Below are 19,812 nucleotides of genomic sequence, written 5' to 3'. Positions count from 1 at the left end.
ATTCTTCCCTCTCACTAGCAAAATAATCTCAACACTCCTGCAATGAAAACTCATTGTTTCCTAAAATGCCCCAACCTCCTTGAACCATGAGGAATAAACACTCCAAAAATTTCTGTCACTCTTTTTCTAGTTTAAAAAGGCTCACTTTAAGGTTTAAAAAAATTTTTTTACAGAAAACACATAAAAACATGCCATCACCAATTAACATAAAGGAAATTCAATTTAAAGGCTGGTGAACTATTCTGATGAGTCTTATGTTTGCTTAACGCCAACTAAAATTTCCTTGAGGCATTTAATAAGTACACTTATAAAAGCTCACAAAGCAGAGTTCAAAAGTCTTTTCGCTAGTAAAATATGAGCCTTAATTAACCTACAGTTTCACATTTTCTGAATCTCAATAAACCTGAAGGCATTTTAGCATAGCTAGATAAATACCTGCATAATACTGCAAGGATTTTCTCCGAAAACTAATTAGCAGTCCTTCCAATAGCTGACTTCAACTAAATCTGTTTGACGAGGGAGCTTCACGCTGTAAATCCTTCATGAGAGAGTTACTTCCAGCAGGTAACAGATTTCACAGGCAGGCCTATCAGTCAGGACTGTTAACTACTGGTAAAACAATGAACGAGACCTCCAGCTATAAAACATTTCCCAAAAGGGAAAGACTGCAGCCAAGGTCTTACGCCAGCAGGGGAATGCATTGAGATTGCACCCTACCATCCAATTATAACACTCACATGTCACTATTCAGGATTCCTCCGGGGACAACAGGGGCAAGATACATTGGTTACATATATAATATACAGCCCTAACATGGCAAGGTCACCATACATATCCAGAATACTAAACCCAAATTGGCTTTGGACTTTCCCACAAACACCAGTGGGCCCAATTCTTGAGTTGTTGTCATCTGAGAAGGGTGACAAGCAACTTTATTTTCCATTCAAGAGTCCAGGAATTCCATGGGATGGATCTGTATGGGGGAACAAACCCAAGCTGTGCAGCCAAGTCACTCAAGAGGAAAAGTGCTACATTCTCAGAGAAAACCATCCTCAGAACTTAGCATTTTTTAAGTCCCCACCATTTGTCTGGAAAGAAGACAGAAAGTGCTTTCCAGAAATACTGTCTATAAGGGCTGCGGGGACGTCTTTTCAAATAAGCTTTATAGTCTTTTCCATGACATCTTTTTTTCCACATCTCTAAGTGCCAAAGCCACTTGGATTTGTCAGCACCTAAACTGTTCATGAGACTAAAATGTTCTTATCTAAGGAGCTATACCCCTACCAAATGTATTACATTTATATTGAGCAAGATATTTCATTTCCTCTCAGCCTTATCCCTCAGGAATTAAGCAGAGTACTCAGATTTATCAGCTAAAAGGAAAACCGTTTTCCATTACATTTGTCAACTCAACGCCTTCCAAGCCAGTGTATATTTATGCTTAAAAACACAACCTCACAAATAATCTCCATCAGCAGCGAGGCTGATTCCTTCATTGCTTAAGTACCAGCAGAAAGGTTTCACCTGGCAGGAGGCTATGCCAGGGGAATCAAAGAGTGCACAAAGTCAGCTTTTACTTAGGCAAATCATACTGCATAAAGCACCTACATTTATCATTTGATACACTAAAAAGGAGCAGGGTGAAGACCACATAGATGAACACAGCAACCTTCAGTTATCTACTTATAACCATTGCATCAACTATCCTGAAGAGTTCCCCACACACACCTTTGAAATACAAAGTAAATTAGAAGAAATACCTTTAATGGGTGTGTAGTGTAGAATAAGCATTTTACAATTTGCTTTGCTGAAATACTGTATAATCCCTTATTTCTAGATACAGTACAGGCTTAAAAATACAATGAAAACATATTTTTCACCAGCTTCTGTGACTCTGAATATCAAAATAAATACAAGTCAATGTTCTTGTCAACCTCAATGTTTCTTCAATTTCCCTGAGCTCACAAAACGAAAAGCAGTGAATTCTCATTATTTTCTCAAAGTTCTTCTGCAAAGCAACGTTTGGCTCGCACCAAACGAGGATGAAAACTCATTCAGTGAATATCAACCATCTCCATTAAACATATACATTGTGGTTAAAGTCATTAATACCACTCAAATTTAGGTCAAGCTAATCTCTATTAATACTTCAGACTTGAGTTTTCACAGACAATTAGCCAAATGACCACAGAGGCACACGCTATACTTAAAATGCCCAGCTGTATTTTTTTTTTATACAACAAACACACAAGGTATATTTATTGACAAAAAACAAGGCTCTTTTCTCTCTCCATCCTGCTCACCAGAGAAATCACACTTGTCACGCTTTCTTGTTTTTTCAAAACAAGAAACACAACACTGCACAGTCCAAGATTTCCAGCCTCAAGCTTTGCTCCCTGGATGCCATCATTTTGTCACAGCATGCCAGAGCTATGGCAGGAAGGCAACACCAGTGCTGGGAAGGCAGGAGGTTCTCACTCATGGGTAGGTGATGACTTACCCAGAAGAGCACACAGCAGTACCATGACAACCTACAAAGAGCTCCTGGCACCATAATCAGTCTTCGTCAGCTGTCCCTCTCACCATCACCTCACCTTGCCCTTGATGTTCAAGCGGGACTTACACTCCTCTGTACAAAGTCTAAAGAAAACATTTACAGCACAAAGATGGCCTAACAATGTAACAGAGAGACCACAGCTATTTGCCCCATCGATCTCACAGCCAGGCTAAGGAAACCTTTGAACATCTATTGACTCAGCTCTACCATCACTACGCCGCTTGCTTTCTTGCTTAGTCTCTTCTAGTACCCTGACAGTTCCAAGCAGCACCCAAAAGCCCAATAAAAAAACAACTACAAAGGAGCTAAAATAAGTGATCCCACAAAATGAGAAATCCACTTTCACACAGCATGTGCCAACAGCCAAAGCCCTCCCTCCCCACAACAGTGAACTTGTCTCCTACCTGTCTGAGGCCCTTCGGTATTTTCTTCCTCTTCCCAAGGTGCTGGCAAAGATTGCGATCATTCTCTCGGTCGGAGCTGTACTGGTGGTGGTGAAGTCTGTTCTTTTTTGGAAGATATGACAGCCCATTGGTAAGTGCTTCCCGTTTCTTCTTGGCCAGAGGGTTCTGTCGCTTCTCCACACGTTCCTGAGGTTTCAGAGCTACGTCCTTCTGCAGAAAAGGAAGAGAAGAAAAACACAGCGGTTAAGACATGGCTCTGATTTGGTCAGTCTCTTTCAGTAGCAATTCTAGGCGACCAGCAGAGCGTTCCCAAAGCAATGCTACAGTCAGCAGACAAGGAGAAAACAGTCTGCACTGGTGTCCACTGAGACAAAAGCCAGGAAAATGCAAAATAAAATCTGTGAGATGAAGTCAGTGCACAGCAGCAGACACAAGCTCCTTTACATTTTATACCGTCAACCCCATCATTCTCCAACACATCTCATGTATCAAGTAAGCATGCATTTAGAAGACAGCATATGTTTATAATGTTTAAATTAATAACTGTCTTTGATTTAAACAAGGCCTGGCTTTGAACATTTATTACTGCTTGGATTTGACAGGACAAGGCAAGAGCTGACCTCAATCCAATTAAAGCCAATGAATCTCAGCTGACTTCAGTGGACGTTTCCCTCAAGCCTGACCTAAGTGGACAGTTTCCAAATCTCAGGGGGGTGGGGAAAGCAAAAGGAGGGGAGGGGAAAGCGCTTATATTTGAAAACTTTGTTACTGCCCTTTCTTTAAACCCCAGAATCAATGCCTGTCCATAACAAACACTCAAGTCTTGTAAAAAACCCACCAGTCTTGTCACTTAGCCTACAGCAACTGTATTTTCCTACTGACATCCTGCAACACAGAGAATTAATATTTTTGTTTCAAATAAATGTTATTGCAAAGAAAATATCTCCAGTAACACAAAACTAAAGAAGAGGCGGGATGGTTACTAGGAGAAACTAATTGGAAGCTATTGGCAAAGTATAAATTACAATGCATATTATGCATCTAATACAATTTGAGAAGCCACATCTACTCCAAAAACAGTACTTCCCTACAAGAAGTGAATCACTGAAGCAGTGTCATACTTCAAGCATACTCTACTAACATGCCTGGCTGCTTTGAATAAAAGCTCTCCATGCCCTACCATCAAGTACTGTAAGGTCCTGTAAGCCATCATGCTTCTTTCCACTCTCATTTGATATTATAACCAACAGCAGGAAAGAAATTGGGCTGTTGGTCCCTGTGTCACAAAAAGACCCAGATTTAGAAGAATATAATTCAAATTATGGCACCTTTTAATGTCAAAAATATCATGCCTAAAGGCAAAAATCAGTTCGACTTTAATTACAGAACACTCCCTAAATGCCTATCTAAAACACAAGAGCTTCACAAAATGCATAACTGGAAGCAATGAGAACATTAATTAAACTGAAGGCAGTCAGACAAATTATATATTTGGTAAAAAGAATTATTTTTCAAGCATTAAAGAAGGGAGCACAGAACAGAAGCTATAAGACACTTTTTCTGCCTTTGCTTCACCTAAGATATCATCCAAGCTCATGAAAGAAATCTTTAGCATCCTCTGCTGTAAAGCAGGATCAGTGTTTTAGGAATGTCCTGTTCCTCTTCCCTGGTTCCTTCAGCTATTAAAATAGAGTCAGGAGTAGCACAAATTGCCATAACATGCTTTGAGATCCACTTGTGAAAGCCCTGTGTGCAAGCTGAGAGATCCTTCAGAGCAAGGCCAAGGAAAAATTAAGCAAGAGGGATCATTTTTCTGAGCACACCTTCATAAAAGCAAGTTCTCAGGTGTCATATATTACAGTTACTATTTCACCAATTCTCATCATTAATAGCTTCATAAAATAGCAATTCCAGCAACTACAAATCCACACTGAACTCCTGGATAACAATCACAGAGCACCTCACACGGTCATTCCCACACCCAGCCCTATTTGGCTTCACTTTGAAATAAACTGGAAAACCAAGTAACACTGGGATTCCCACAGATAATCCCAACACAGCAGAAGCACCAGAATTACAACTTGTTCAATGCTCTCTATTGAAACAATGAGATATTTTATCACAGAACATATTTGTGCTTTAAAATAATTATAATCACATAGATCTTCACTTTATGGACAGCACATTACACCAGCAAAGGACTTCTGTTAAAAAACAGAGCTCTTATTTTTAGATAGAAATGCTTTTAAGAGGATTCACTCCAAATGTGAAAGGTTGAAGGAGTGAAGAAAGGGAAACCTTCTGGAAAAAAAACAGTCTTTTAATGACTAAATAGCTTTTGTGGATTTTTTTTTATTTATTTATTTGTTTGTTTTCTTTTAGCTAGGGATCTAAATGAAAGAGAGGCAGGCTTCCAGAAAATTATAAAATATCTAGCACTGCCATCAAGAAATTCCTGGCTCCCATTATCTTTAGAGAGGGTGTAAGATGGGTCACTACAGGCATATCTGGGATAACCTCCTCCATAAGAATCCCAAGTTCTGGGGAACTGTGTAAAGTCTCATGAACTGTCAAGATACACCTAAAGCAAAATTTATCTCCTCTCTGAAGTGGGATGAAAGAATCTTGTGTAAATACCTACAGCAAAGATGAGTGACAGCAGCTTCACGAAAGCCTTCTGCAAACTCTCTGAAAATGGACCTTCCAGGACAGAAGGAACAACTCGCAGGAATCTCCAAAAATAAGGTGCCTCTTTTGGTGAGAAGCAGTCTGCTTCTCACCAGCTGACTTTGCTGCAGAGAAAATTACAGAGTGCTGTGGGTCAAAACCCTGAGCTATTGAATTGTATGGTAGAACCTCCCATTGCTTTCAACAGATATTGATTTGTGCTTAAACGACATATGTATAAAGAAATATAGATATTAAATCCTTCATCTGCAGACTGGACGGCAAAAGGACATGTTAAATGAATAAAAGCTTAGACACAGGTGGACATGATGCATTAAAACTAACTTGAATAGAGATCAGGTCAAGGGAGGTGGTTCTCCCCCTGTACATGGCTCTCATGTGACCCCAACCTGCAGTACTGTGTCCAGTTCAGAGCCCTGAACATAAGGAGGACATGGAGCTGCTAGAGAGAGTCCAGAGAAAGGCCACAAAGACGATCTGAGGGCTGGAGCAGCTCTGCTATGAAGACAGAGTTTGGGCTGTTCAGCCTGGAGAAGAGAAGGCTCCAGGGAGACCTTAGAGCATCTTCCAGTGCCTGAAGGGGCTCCAGGAAAGCTGGGGAGAGACTTTGGACAAGGGCAGGGAGTGAGAGGACAAGGGGGGATGGATTGAAACTGGAAGAGGGGAGATTTAAATTAGACATTGGGAGGAAATTTTTCACTATGAGGGTGGTGAGACCCTGGCCCAGGTTGCCCAGGGAAGCTGTGGCTGCCCCATCCCTGGCAGTGTTGAAGAGCAGGTTGGATGGGGCTTGGAGCAACCTGGGCTGGTGGGAGGTGTCCCTGCCCATGCAGGGAGATTTGAACTAGATGACAAATAAGGTCCCTTCCAACTCAAACCATTCTATGATCACATGGGGAAGTGAATATACACATTTGAGGGTGCAAACTGGCCAGGACTGTTTTGGACATGCTGTCAGAACAGTGGCATGCAGAAGGCTGTGGAGGACACACATGGATTCTGTGCTCTTGGAAGCTGCTGGCTTCAGCAGAGGTGGTGCTTGGCTGGGAACCGTGGCCCCGCATAAATCACTTCCCCCCTTTCTGCCCTTTCTCCCTCATCCAATTTTTATCTTTCTGTTGTTTAGATAGGACAATAGCTGTGCCATGCCGTGTGCTAGTACATTAGCCAGCACAATCTTAATTACAGACTTCAGGCATCATCATGATTAGAGTAATAAGTTGTAATTACTCTAAGGTGACAGGACTGCACAGACCTTATCTACATAGATAAGGAGATGCAGCAATATTTCATGTTGAGACGTATTTTTCAGCAGCTACCCATGGAGTCAATTCAAACTAAGTAGCAGACTCTGTGAACAACACATTCAGACTTTAATGGAGGTTTTTCTCCTCTCCTGCCAGCAAACAAGCCCACACATTATTAAATAAATCCTACAAACATATTAGGCATGGTTTAAAACCATCTTATTCAGAGATATCTACCATCAGTAAAGTGCCTTAAGTGTATCAGGAAGGTGACTTAAATGTATAAATATGTAATTGCATGCAATTCAATACAAAAGTGCATTAATATTTATGAGTGTACTGTATAATCTAAAAAAATTTCCATTTGTTTTGTTTCCATTGAGCACATTAATCAACCCGGTGCCACCGTACGTGCCACGGCGGAGCAGAGCCGCCCATGCTGAACAGCCTCCTGCAGGGATGGCAGCAAGCAGGGGGGCTGCTGAAGCCTGATGGGGTGGCACTGCAATCATCTCAGCTCCAATTAACAGTAACAATTTCAATCCAAACCCTGCATTTGGTGAGGGGAGGAGAAGCAGCCTCTGTGGGTACATCAGGTTAACTCCTCGAGGGAGGAGGCTTGAAGGACACGCTGCATTCTCATCAAGTGTTAAGCTTTCAGGGAGCTACACCTGAGTTATTTCAGGAGAGTCCATCTACTTTTTGTGTAAATGACAGCTCATTAATTATAAATCAGATCAGCAGTGGCAGCCAAGCAGTGCTTCCCACACTGCTGTGTGGGATCTACACTTCACCCCTATGAATCTCACCCAAGAGGCAGTCCATTGCTCTGCCCTGTCCTCTTGCCTTTGCCCTCCAACCACCTTCCCTCTAATGACAACTTACAAACTACCTATAACCAGAAGGAACTCCGTTCCACACCTTATTACAGCATTTTTCTATGAGAAGACTTCGTGAAAAGTAACACTGCAAATACACTGTGCAGCAGACACGCTGCAGGCACTGACCTGGATGAAACTTTCAGGTCCTGCCCAGGGATTTCAAGCCTTGATCTTTCCAAATCATCCCTGAGGATTATCCTCGTGATTCTAGTGTTGCAAGAATTTACTTTCTGAATTTGCACTCAACACCACCCCAGTGAAATGCAACTTCTAAAGACAGAAGTAGATTATAATGCAGGGTTAGTGAAACCAAATAACTGCATCAGTCTACAACTCCAGCTATATGCTCCTCAGGTTCTTGCTAAAGTCCATGACAGCTTTATATCAGAGCCCAACAAAGTTATCCTTCACTCCAACAATAACATTAAGTTATATATTAAGTTATAATAAAGACACTTTTCAAAACCTAAAATTACTAAACAGTCATAGTATCGATGTAATGCTGCACTTAGAACTATTTTCTAAGAAACAGTTAGAAAAGCAAGCTTGAATCTACCAGTTTGCCCTTGTCCACTGTTCAGACATCCAAGCATTCCTGTCAAATAGCAAATCACAGTTGATCAGAAACACCAGTGCAGAAGAAAGAAGGCAATTAAAGGGGGAAAAAATAAAATACATTTTCTCTAGCTACAGAAGTTGATTTGCAATTCTTTCAAGCTATGGACACACCATAAGACAGCCCCAGCCCCTCAGCCCTGGCTGTCAGCTGCAGAAGAGCTTCATTTGCCAGGGATGTTACGTGAGGAGAAGCAAGAAGCAGCCAAAGGCTTTTCCAATGGAAAAACACACAGACAGAAACAATGACAAGAGCATCACCTCCATATTCGCTGGGAAAACTTGTTAGAAAAGTTTAGCTTGCAAGAAATTAAAGATGCTTAGAGAGCACAGCTGAGGGAAATACTACAGCTTTGTTAACATCACACAAGAGGTATTGTTAGCTGGGAATCCAGTAGAGCAACATGCAAAAACAGCTACACAATCTGAAGCAAACCCCCCCAGAATCAGGAAACGGGGCCAGTCTGAGGGTACCAATTTTGCCATTACACCTTGGCAGTCTCCATCAACTCATGCTGTGCTTTCTGTTACATCTGGGAAGACTTTCAGCTGATGGATGAAAATGCCTTAAAACTTCAATACCTCTCTCTTGCACTTCATCATTCATTATTTTAGTTCTGGCAGTAACAACCAGACATAAAGGGCTGAAAACACTGCACTGACTAGTACCTGCAATCTTCCAAAATCAGAAGATAAACCAATATGTTTATAAGAGTCATTCATTTCCCTCCAGATTAAGACAGTTAAAAGCAGTGTGTATTGTTCTGAATGCACAATTAGTTCCTCAAAAAGCATTTAACTAGCAGGAAAAAATGCAAATACTCTTAACACCAGAATGGAAGGGAGATGTAAAGTGCAATGCAAAAGAGAAAAGTATTCTCAAAGTGAAATTATGGTATTTTAGGACACAGAAGACTGGTGAAGAGAGCCATGGTGTCAACTCTAGTGGGTGCAGTAGTCTATCCACTAATCCCAGCAATGTCTTCTGCAAAGAGGTTTAATCCTGTTTTGTTTGCTTTGTTTTCATAAAATCACAATCCATTGCCTCCTGCATCTCTGGAATCTAAAAACAAAGTGGTTCAGTGTTGTGCAAAACAGGTTGTGCAATAGACTGAAGATGAAATGCTGTACCAGGCTGCAGGACACTATGTGGTGATCACAGATGAAGGCAAAACAATAGAAAAGCAAGCTGCTGTCTGCTTGAGATATGTTCTATAAAAGAGCTTCTGTAGCAAAGAGATTGCTTTGATTTTTCACCTCAAAACCATTTGTTAACAGTATCATTTTTCTTCTCAGGTGTTGCTGATTTAAATTACACACAAAAGACTACATTAAACAACATTATTGAGGTTATGAAGTCAAGGACTTAGAAGTTATGAAAGGCCAGGATTAAGGCTGCAACCAGCACCTTAATTCAGTCCTCTTGTGCATATGCATCATGATACAATCTTTAATTACAAGATGGCATGCTCTTATTTGTCTGTGCAGAATGGGAGGTATTCAGCTAATGAGCAGCCACTCAGGATTTTGTTTACTTCTCTTTGTCCAACATGTGGACTTAAAACTTGTTTGCTTACACTTCATTCACACCCTCCTCTGAATGTGCAATTATTAATTTCCTCAAGGGCTTTTGTGTACAGCTTCTCACTACAATATCAGATGCTCAACAAATATCAATGACTGATTTTACAGCTGTTTAGCCATATGAAGGTATTTCACTATTCCCATTTTATAGGGGGCAACAACATTCCTGACACGTTCAGGTCAAAAACGTGTGCCAATTTTAAGCACCCAAGATTTGATTTTTCAGAGAACAGAGCTCTGCAGAGCCCTTTATCTAATGAAGCTCAAGCTTCACTGATTCCAGCAGCTGCTGGGAGTGCTGAGCACTCCTGCAAATGAGGCTGTAGAAAGCTCCACCTTTAAGGACACAGACAATGACTGTTTCTAAAAGATGTAGTACAATGGCCTCCGTCAATGCCATATACTAAACAGGAGATGGAGGCAGAGTAAAACTGGATTTTAGGTACACTCAACTCATATCAGGAAGAGGAAACCCTCCTGCAATCTTCTCCCTCACTGTGTATCTTCCAGCTTTGCACACAGGTGGAATGTGGCTCAATAAGGGAAGAACCCTCAATCCCAGAGTAAGCCAAACCTGTTTGAGTTAATAACTTCAGGATCTTCGAGAAATATATAATTAACAACAGCATCACAAAAAACAACCACCCCACACACAGCCAAAAAAAACACCAACAAACCAAAACCACAAACTACAAACTTGGAGGAACTTTAATACATAGCAACCCACTACATGCACATGTCAGGCAAACAGAAACAAGGAATCCTGTACACATACTACTCCTCAACTTGGCCGTGGTTATGCATTTCAAATTGTGTTCTACCTGGCATTGTTTAAAGAATATATGACTTGTCAACTCTTTTCTATTTAAATTTTATGCTGTTTATTGCACTAGATGATCTCTAGAGGTCCCTTCCAATCCCAACGATTCTGAGTTTGACTTACACAACATTTTTCACGGTATTCCCCAAGCCTCCAGATGTTATATGAAACAAATGTTTAGCTGAAAACTAAGACTCCAATGCCAGCTGTTGAGCTGAAAAGGCCGGATGAAATCAAAGATGGCAAAAAATGATGTCATACCTGGAGATGAGTATCAGAGCAATTGATTGCCATTCCTTCATTTCACCTTTTTCAAACATCACGTGCTATTCTCAACCTTATCCTCTCCTCTTCCTTCTCAATTTTGTCACTCAAAATACCATACTGTACACAAGAGTTGTGATAAAGAGTCATCCAAATTGCTGAAGTCCATGCAACTGGAGTAATGAGAAAACCTACTCTTGGAGCTAGTGTCTAGAACACGCTGAGCAATGGCAGCACCAGTGAGCCTCTGAGCTGCCTCCCCTGAAGCTGCCTGTTTTGTGGAAGGCAAAACACACACAGTTGATTCTGCTCAGACTCAGGTGGCCAGAAACCTGTGTACTCCTGCCAAAGGGACCCTGCAGCTGGCAAAGTCCAAGGTTATCTCTTTCTTGCACATTTGAGTAAATCATCCTCATTACACCTGCAACTGCCTTTTTTGTGTGTCTGAAATACCAATAAGAACTGGCCCCTCCCAGCAGCAGTCTGTCCTCTCTGCTGGTATCCACTCAGCCACGATCTCTCCAGCATGTGCAAGTCTTTCAAACTTTTGAAATGATCTTTGACAAGTACCTTTCATACATCTACAACCTTTCTTCCCTGGCAAAGCACCCAGGGCAGATCTCGGGGCAGAGGGCTGTGCCTGCCCTTTCAGCCCATCACAGCTCCGTGAGAATGAGCTCCAGCAGAATTCAGGGCACGACTTCGAGCACTTCTAATGCAAGAGGCTTGTTACCAGTAACAAAACACTCCATCCCAGCCATGCTTTACATAACTTACATCCCCCAGACTGCTCACACTGTGTGCAGCACTTGTAGCCAAGGGAAATCTATTCCCACTGGCTCTGAGTTTATTTCACAGTGCCGGGCCTTAAATAAATGTGCGTGACATACTCCATGAGCAGCAGCACAGCCAAATTCACATGAAGTGTTTATTTTCTTTGTTTGAGGAATGAAAGGAACTAGAAAAGGGGTGTGGAGAGCAAAAGAGCCCCTAGGGATGCTTGCTTTAAATCTTCAGGCCAACAAAGGCAGCTCTCACACTGCTCAGTTACAATTAGAGATCAGGAGGAGAAAGAGGAGTATGAAGCCGGCTCCTACAACCACGGTGAATTTGTTTTGTTCCTTGTGCTACAACACCCTAGTGGCACATTTACAGTCCTGATCCCATCTTTGCATACAGCCCTGCTATTCTACATAGCCAAGTCATGCACAGCAACACCTCAGTCTGACGCAGAAATGCCTTTGGCTGCAGGCAGGGGCTTGGACTGTCCATGTTTCATGCAGATTCCTGTGCCTGCATTTGAGGGTCAGCTTCATGTCACAGCAGGGCCAAAAAGTTTTCTCCTTGGAAAAGGAGCTTTTCATGGTGGAGAGGATCCAACTAAACAGTTATCAAGTACCACACTGAGTAACAGGAAACACAAATCTTTTCAGTTTGTCTAAATAATTGAGAAACTCTTCAGTTCTACACTAAAATATCTGGGATTTCTTTTCTTTCACATAGCAGGGGGGTTTTTGGCTTTTTTGGGTTGGGTTTTTTTGTTTGTTTTTTTTTTTTGCATTTTTGTTCTAATTTGGAATAGAAACACTTCTTAAAATTTCAAAATTTGCACATTTTCTCTGTTCTTATTTGTAGTTATACAAGTTCTGCATCTACCAACCAAAATACACTTGCCATCTTAGGATCAAATTACATTGCTTTCTTAGCATTAAGAATATGTCCCTTTTTAACCTCCTTCATTTCATGTCCTAAAGCATCAGTCCTTTATTGTTGCCCAATGTCCTGCTGACTTCACCAGGAGACTTCTGCAGTGGAATCATATTTCCCTTCAGCAGAGCCTTTGGCACAAAGCTGCCTATGGGCTCCTGCACTCTGCAGATCCATAGAGTGTTTGCTGAATAATTCAAATGGCACTTCACTGGCAGGCCACCGACTGAGGCCAGGGAGTTAGGGGGCCAATAAATTTTACATTTAAAGGGTATCCCCCCCCTTACTGCTAGGTTAGATTAAATGGATGTGGGCTTAGATGGCTCATCCCTGCTATTCCTGCACCAGGGCTAAACAGATGACTTCAGCCTTCAGGCTCTCATGCTGGCACCATTCATTAGCACTCAGCATTCATAAAAAATGTAGTAGGGTTTGTAAATCAAAGCAGCAGCACCTCTGTATTCCTTGGCTTACAGAAAGATGGCATAGCAGCAGGGAAGTCCAAAGTATTCTAGAGGTCTCACAATGCCCACTAAAATATCGTGACCACAGGAAAGAACTGAGTTGGGACATCACAGAAGAGGTTAGTTTTGCTGCCGCGTTAGCCACAAGACTAGACCAGAAAATCTGGTCTCCAGGAGTCGACAAAGAAACCACCTTGAGATAACACAGGTAAAAACAACTAGGAAACTGCTCTATACAGGCAGAGAACAGGGAGAAATTGAAACATCTGTGTAATTTATTTCTGTATCACAAATGAAGCCTTACAAGCATGCAGGGAAACCGGAGGCATCCCTCTGCACATGCAAGCAAGCAGGAAAACCTAGGCCTTTGGACTAGGACTAGCCAACACAGAAATAAGCAAGGAAAAGGACAGAATTAGAACTACTCACTGTACCACTGGTTGTTGGCATATTGCATACAACCTTATACAAAAGACCAAGGAAGGCAGATTTTAAAATGAAAGAACAGCAATTAGAAAATAAGCAGAGAGGGCATGCTCAGATAGGACCAGGGGACTCCATCACTTAAGGCAAAACTGGTAATACTCTTCATTTAGGAAAAGGATCAGAACCTTTGTGCAATTAATGGGGAAAAAACTCAACAGTTCAACTTGCCATCTGCAAAAGAAACCTTCTAGCATTGAGGCTGAAAAAAATAGTAAAGAACAAAAGTTTAAGGAACAGCGCAATATATAACCTTTCAATTTGCTGGCTTATTCTCCCTCTAGGAAACAGATACAGAGAAGATAAATTTGATGATCAAAAAAACCAGAGGGATTACATTCTTGTACAGTGCTGATCACTGGCAAATCCCCCTCTCTGCAGTTCAGAAGCGTAGCTTAGCATAACAGACAAGATTTATCATTGCCTTGTCCTTCGCACCACTTACAAAGTGGATGTAAGTTGCTCCTATCTCAAGAGTCCTCATTCACATTCACAGATGAAATAAATACCAGAATGATTCTGTTGTTGCTTTACAGAGGTATAAGCCACCATACCAAATGCAGAGAATCAGACCCACTGGATAACAGCCACACGTGCTCTCCATCTTTATTTCTCTACTTCTGCTAATGCATCACAGCTTTGCAACAAAGCATTTGTTTCAGCTTTAGGCCAGTAGACGCTTCAAAGTCTATGTAGGATCACCCAAAAACTATCAGATATATTCAGCAGTTCCTAGGCAGGTAAATGCAACTTCTTCCCTTTTATCCTGTATGCAGAATACGGAGTCTCCAGTCAAATGGGCACAGAAGATGGCATGAATAAACAAAAAGGGAAGAACAGAGATCACTACTTTATTTGGTTTTATAACAAGTCACAGACTCTGTAAAGCTACCTCATACACCAGAGGCAAGATAAAAAGAAAATTTCCTTCTCAGCTGTGTTGTGGCTGAAAATATGAAGCCTTCTGTAAATATTCAACTTTTTAAAGCTACTCTGTGGATAGATCTTTTAAAACTGAAGTGTCATCTAATATTCAGGGCTACTCAGTGGCTGGAAAAGCAATTTCTGTAATATTTCTTGTTTATAGCCACCTGGAAGCTACACATTTAACTTGGCTGAGATGCACAGTCAGGGGATCTGGTTCCAAAACAGAACATCTCAAGTCAAGAGCTTTGCTAATGCCTCCAGCAAACTTGAGATGAGTTACAAAAACTGTGAATCATATTGCTTGAGCAATACTTATATTCAAACCACACTTTATATACCTGGCTGTCTCAACTGAACTTGTAACCATTTCTTCTGTAGAAAGCATCTGAACTGCTGTCTCTCAGTAAAAATTTGCCTGGAGCAGAAAGCAGATAAAACTCTGCAATGCATCTCTGGAGAGCTACGGAATATGTTGAAGAGAATTAGAACCGTAAGCAGGAATCCATCTGCACTTGGAAGGAAACCTTTCCTATTAAAGGTTTGTTTTCTAAGCTGCTTGCTGGTGCTGGTATCCAAATTGCTCCCTGTCTGATCTTATCTCAACTTGTACCCTGCCAGGCACAGGATTAGAGCTGGCCAGACTTAAGTTATTAATGTGGGTACTTGGAGACATATGTTGAAATTCCTGATCTTCCACTAACTCTCTTTGTGACCTGCAGCAGTAAGCTAAGCCCCAATCCTCAAAGCAAGTATTCAGGGGCCTAAAACTATTTAATTCCCATTGACTGGTTTTCCAAAGGAAATAAACGGCTTTGAATTTGGGCCTTCAGCCCTTCCGTACAGCAGCGCTCATCTGTAAACTGGAAGTTAAACCACATTCTATTTCATCTGTACCTTGTCATGCTAAATACCTAGAGGTAAATGGATCAAGCACCCCAGAACAAAGTGGCTGCATGCAGGCTTAGAAAAAACCAAACAAGACACATCACTGCAAAGGTGATGTGGGTTCATGGAGCTGCTGGCACATCTCCCTCCAGTCAGACCTAAATGAAGGCAGCCATCTTCTGAATTAGAAGTGTCCAACTGCTACAGGTCATAAAACATCTCAGGGCTTGTGCTATCCAGCAATTTATTTTGGAAACAGTAGCAAAGTCTGTCTCCTCTTCCTAGCCTCTGCAGCCCTTCAGCTTCCTCAGGCCCAATACCCACAGCCAGCATGTCCCTGGGGTAGGCTCTGTGGGGGGCCTGCAGCCCACGTTCCTGCCTCTTGCCCCTCCTTGTCTCCACACCCAGAGGCTTCCTTCAAGCCCCTTTCTAAGAACGTCCTTCTTGCATCTCCCTGTTCTCCTGCTGTTGATGACTGAAATAGGTAATCCAAGTCTTTCATCTCTTCTCCATCATTCATACTGGAAGAGGATAGCATCTACACCTTTCTCTGCCCTTCACGCAGAGCAGGCTCACTGCTATCGCTCTCCGCACGCATGTGGTTCTTGCTTTCCCATATTTTCTCTCCCACACCCATAGGCTCCCTGCATGCTCTGCTCCCCTTCCCTGTTCTTCATCCTAATGCCAGAACAACCTCAATCTCTACCCCTCTGCATGAGGATCAATCTCCTCCCAGTCTCTCTCACCATCAGCTCCCCCATCCTCCTCCTCTGTCCCAAGCCAGTTCCTCTGGTTCCAAGGGGCACTCTCCTGCTATCAATCCCCCTCTCCAGTGAGGAGCGGTGGAAAGAGGCCTTAGAAGAAGAAATTTGAGGTCATCCCTTTTTTTTTCAATTCCATCACTTGTCCCCCATTCCCTAGACTATTTTACCTGTCATTTAACTAGGGCACTCCTTGTAAAAGGAATTCAGGACAGAAAATCCAAACCAATACTTCAAAAAGACACCCAAATTCTGCATTTCTATTATGAGGCAAAAATGACCTCAAAAAACCTGGACCAAACAACTGCCTGGAGTGAAAAAGATGGAATAAATTAAAGGATATAATTATGGTTGGGGAAAGAGCGAAGGAGGTCACTCAATAGCATGAAAGACTGATTTGAGAAATAAGAAATGAAAGGAGGTGTCAGCTTGAATCAACCAGGCTGAAAACTGCTGCTGATTTTGACTGAGATACTGAGACTTTCTGATTGCAAACTCCTTCTTTAATAAGCCGCAAATTCACCTCTACACTTTTACTTTGCTCTCAATGCAAATGCTTTACAATGGACAGATTTAATGATGTTCAGGTGCTCATTGGTTCCATCGGACTTGATACTGGAATCAATGTCCCCCTTTGGAAAGCTTGGGTTAATGACAAAGTTTATTAAACTGCACGCAGTCATTCAGAAAAGATCGATAGGGACATGATTACAGAGCAACCAGAGGATTAAACATGAGATTTATCACAAAATTAAACTGAATTAAATGTTCTCTGATAGCACTTGAAATGCTGTCGATACTCTTAACTGATAATCTATGCTTCCTGTGTTTACTTAACAGGCAGCAGGGATGTCTGACTCCAGAAAATTACTATAATGTAAAAACATAAGCTGCAAAGATTTGCTGAGAGCATTAAACCTCACCTAGAAAGCCGTTATTCCTTTCTGTTAGAAGAGCATTTTATTTTTTTGCCCACTTCCCACATAAGGGTGAGGAGGAATACAGTCTTCTCATGTACCACACTTCTGTGCTCTCCACCTCCGGACTGTTACAGGATGCACAGGACCCTAAAAGACTCTACACAGGGTTTCAACCAGAAGCTGTATGGTTTCCTCCCATAGCAGACTTGACCTCATTCAGAATTACTTTTTTCCTCCTTTCTTGCATTCTGACTGACCTTACTAAAACTTAGTCCACACCCTGAGAAATCTGCCAACCTTCCCACTTCTCCTCTTCCTCTAGCTTAGCCCAGCTACCTCCCCAGGTTCAGACACTCAGATCTCTCCTTAAATAGGCTGGTACAGCACTGTGCAAACTTCCCTTCCAAAACAATTCAGTTCCAAGTATAAAAAAAAGCAGGAGTGCAGGCAACACAGTACCACTGGCCTAAGAAACAGAAAAGGAAGTCCAGAAAAAGACAACCAGGCCAATTTTACAGAAACAACCTAAATTCAGACACTATTCTTCTGGGATGCAAACACAGCCTGCAACAGAGCTGGAATTTCCCAAACCCTGCTGCGTCCTGAGATCTGTTATCAGAATCACACACAGAGATTATTGCCATCTGCACTATAATAATGTGGTTGGCCTGGTTTTGAGGACCAAAACCTCAAGTCACAGCAGGAGAGAAGGGGGAGGGAGGGAGGGGAGGAGCTGGAGCTCCTGAGTACACAAAAGACCAGATGTAAAGTAATAACCAATCATAACCTCAACTTTGATAAATTTTCAGTGTCTTCATGTTTCTGTGGCTTTCTGAAACAGTCACAACATATAAATTCAGCTGCATATAAATTCAGCTGAAGAGCTCCTATAAGAATTAATGTTTGTCTTCAAGAAGCAAGCATGCCAAGAGACATCAACTTCCAGAATGTTTTTTCCTGTCCTATTTTTTAGAGAAAGGCTGTAACCCACCATCCCCTCCACCAAATCTTAATAAACCTTGAAAAAACACCTTGAAGGAAATATGACCATCCAACAGCAACTAAACCACCCAAAATAAAAGCCACAAAAAGATCCCTCATCAACTATCATGAATTGATTTTTTTTACTGACTTAGAGGGGCTTAGCTGCTTTCTAAACAGGCTCAGCTATCCCTAGTGTACTTTGCTAAATTCAATCCAGTAATCCAATCCCAGATGCATTACATGAAATCTTATTTCTCCAAGCTCCAGAAAAGAACAAGCAAAAGAAAGTCTTTAAGAGCACTAATTTGTCAATAAATACTGACTGAGCCAATTTTGCTTTTGCTGCTTTTTTGGGGGGTGGGAAAAAAAAAAAAAAAAAGCTGCTGTGTACTGCATTCTCTCATTAAAACTTCAATTGTGGATAAAAAGAATACCATGGAATAAGCACCCCAAAATTAGCCCAGCAGTGCTGCCCAAATAAACAAATCCTCAGAACTAGAGTTATTCCCAGGAGGCTTCCACTGCAGAAATCACTACCAGTTCTGTCCAGAAAAGGAGAATCTCTGTAATATCTAATAAATGGACCAAAACAGCTAAATGAATAGCAGGGCAATTGCACAGCATGTTCTAGCAGCAACCAATGAAGCTATAGTCAATACACACAGTGGCTGTTAAATTTTACATCAATACCATCACACAATTAAGTCACTGAACGCCTGAGCAGAGTAGTAAAGCACTCAGCCTTATGTGAGCTGTGAGACTGTGTGTGTGAGGAAGGGAAGCAAAGATTCACCAAGGTACTTCAGCATTAGGAGAAAGCCCGTGTTTATAGCTTTCTCTCCATGCTTTATGGGCTGCTCTGCAGATGACACAGATGGCATTAGCAATACATGAGCGCTGATGATCACTCGGCTCCACGACTCTGGCAGCTGTTTGTCAGGAGAGCGAGGACCAGGTTGGAAGCTGCACGTGACATTAAACATCCAGCTCTGACAACACCCTTCTGTCTTGATACTCTCCTGCAGAACCCCATGCCTCTCCACCCAAGCAGGTTTCTGGCCTGCCTTACAGGTTCTCCCTGCAGACCCACAAGCTGGGCTGCCCGGCATCAGGGAGACACACTGCCTTTACACAGGAGGATTTTTCATTTCTTGATGCTTACATATGGAAAAAATGGAAGCAAAGCCCACACCAATACTGTTCCTTATCTCAATGTACCACCTAAGTAGCAGGCTGAAGCCAAGCAGGCAACAAGCACAGTGTCAAACAATGTGATTGACCAGGCAGCTGTTTCCCTGCAACGGCTGTTCTCTCAGAAACAAAGGCCATTACTACAGCTCTTGCTTATGTTTACAAGCAGGATGCTGACAGCAAAGCAGCACACCAGCAGCCAAGAGGCAGCTCATGTCTGCATGATGAGCCAAAGAGCTTCATCTCCAGGCAGCATTATAAACTACAGCTGGGCAAGGTGCACAAAGGCAAGTCATTTCCAGTGGGAGGCTCATCCCTGCTAAACATGCTCCTCCTGTCCTGTCCCATAGTGAAGAGGTGCTGGACCTACTTTTTTCCACCCCCCCTGGACATGAGCCATGGAAATCCAGGGAAGGAGGCAGATGAGAAC

At 42.0% G+C, this 19,812-nt stretch overlaps 1 protein-coding gene across 4 annotated transcripts in view; it reads right to left on the bottom strand.

Moving 5' to 3' along the window:
• The window catches only part of AUTS2 (activator of transcription and developmental regulator AUTS2), a 769,537-nt gene that overhangs the window by 559,471 nt on the left and 190,254 nt on the right, over positions 1 to 19,812 (bottom strand). For all 4 annotated transcript variants that reach the window (XM_051636183.1, XM_051636186.1, XM_051636184.1 and 1 more), the window contains exon 2: positions 2,962 to 3,171. In XM_051636183.1, coding sequence (XP_051492143.1) covers positions 2,962 to 3,171 — 210 coding nt within the window. The remainder of the gene's footprint in view (positions 1 to 2,961; positions 3,172 to 19,812) is intronic.

This window comes from Apus apus, chromosome 18 (genome assembly GCF_020740795.1).
Source record: "Apus apus isolate bApuApu2 chromosome 18, bApuApu2.pri.cur, whole genome shotgun sequence".
Classification (NCBI taxonomy): Eukaryota; Metazoa; Chordata; class Aves; order Apodiformes; family Apodidae; genus Apus; species Apus apus.
This window is presented reverse-complemented; position numbering and strand designations above follow the sequence as displayed.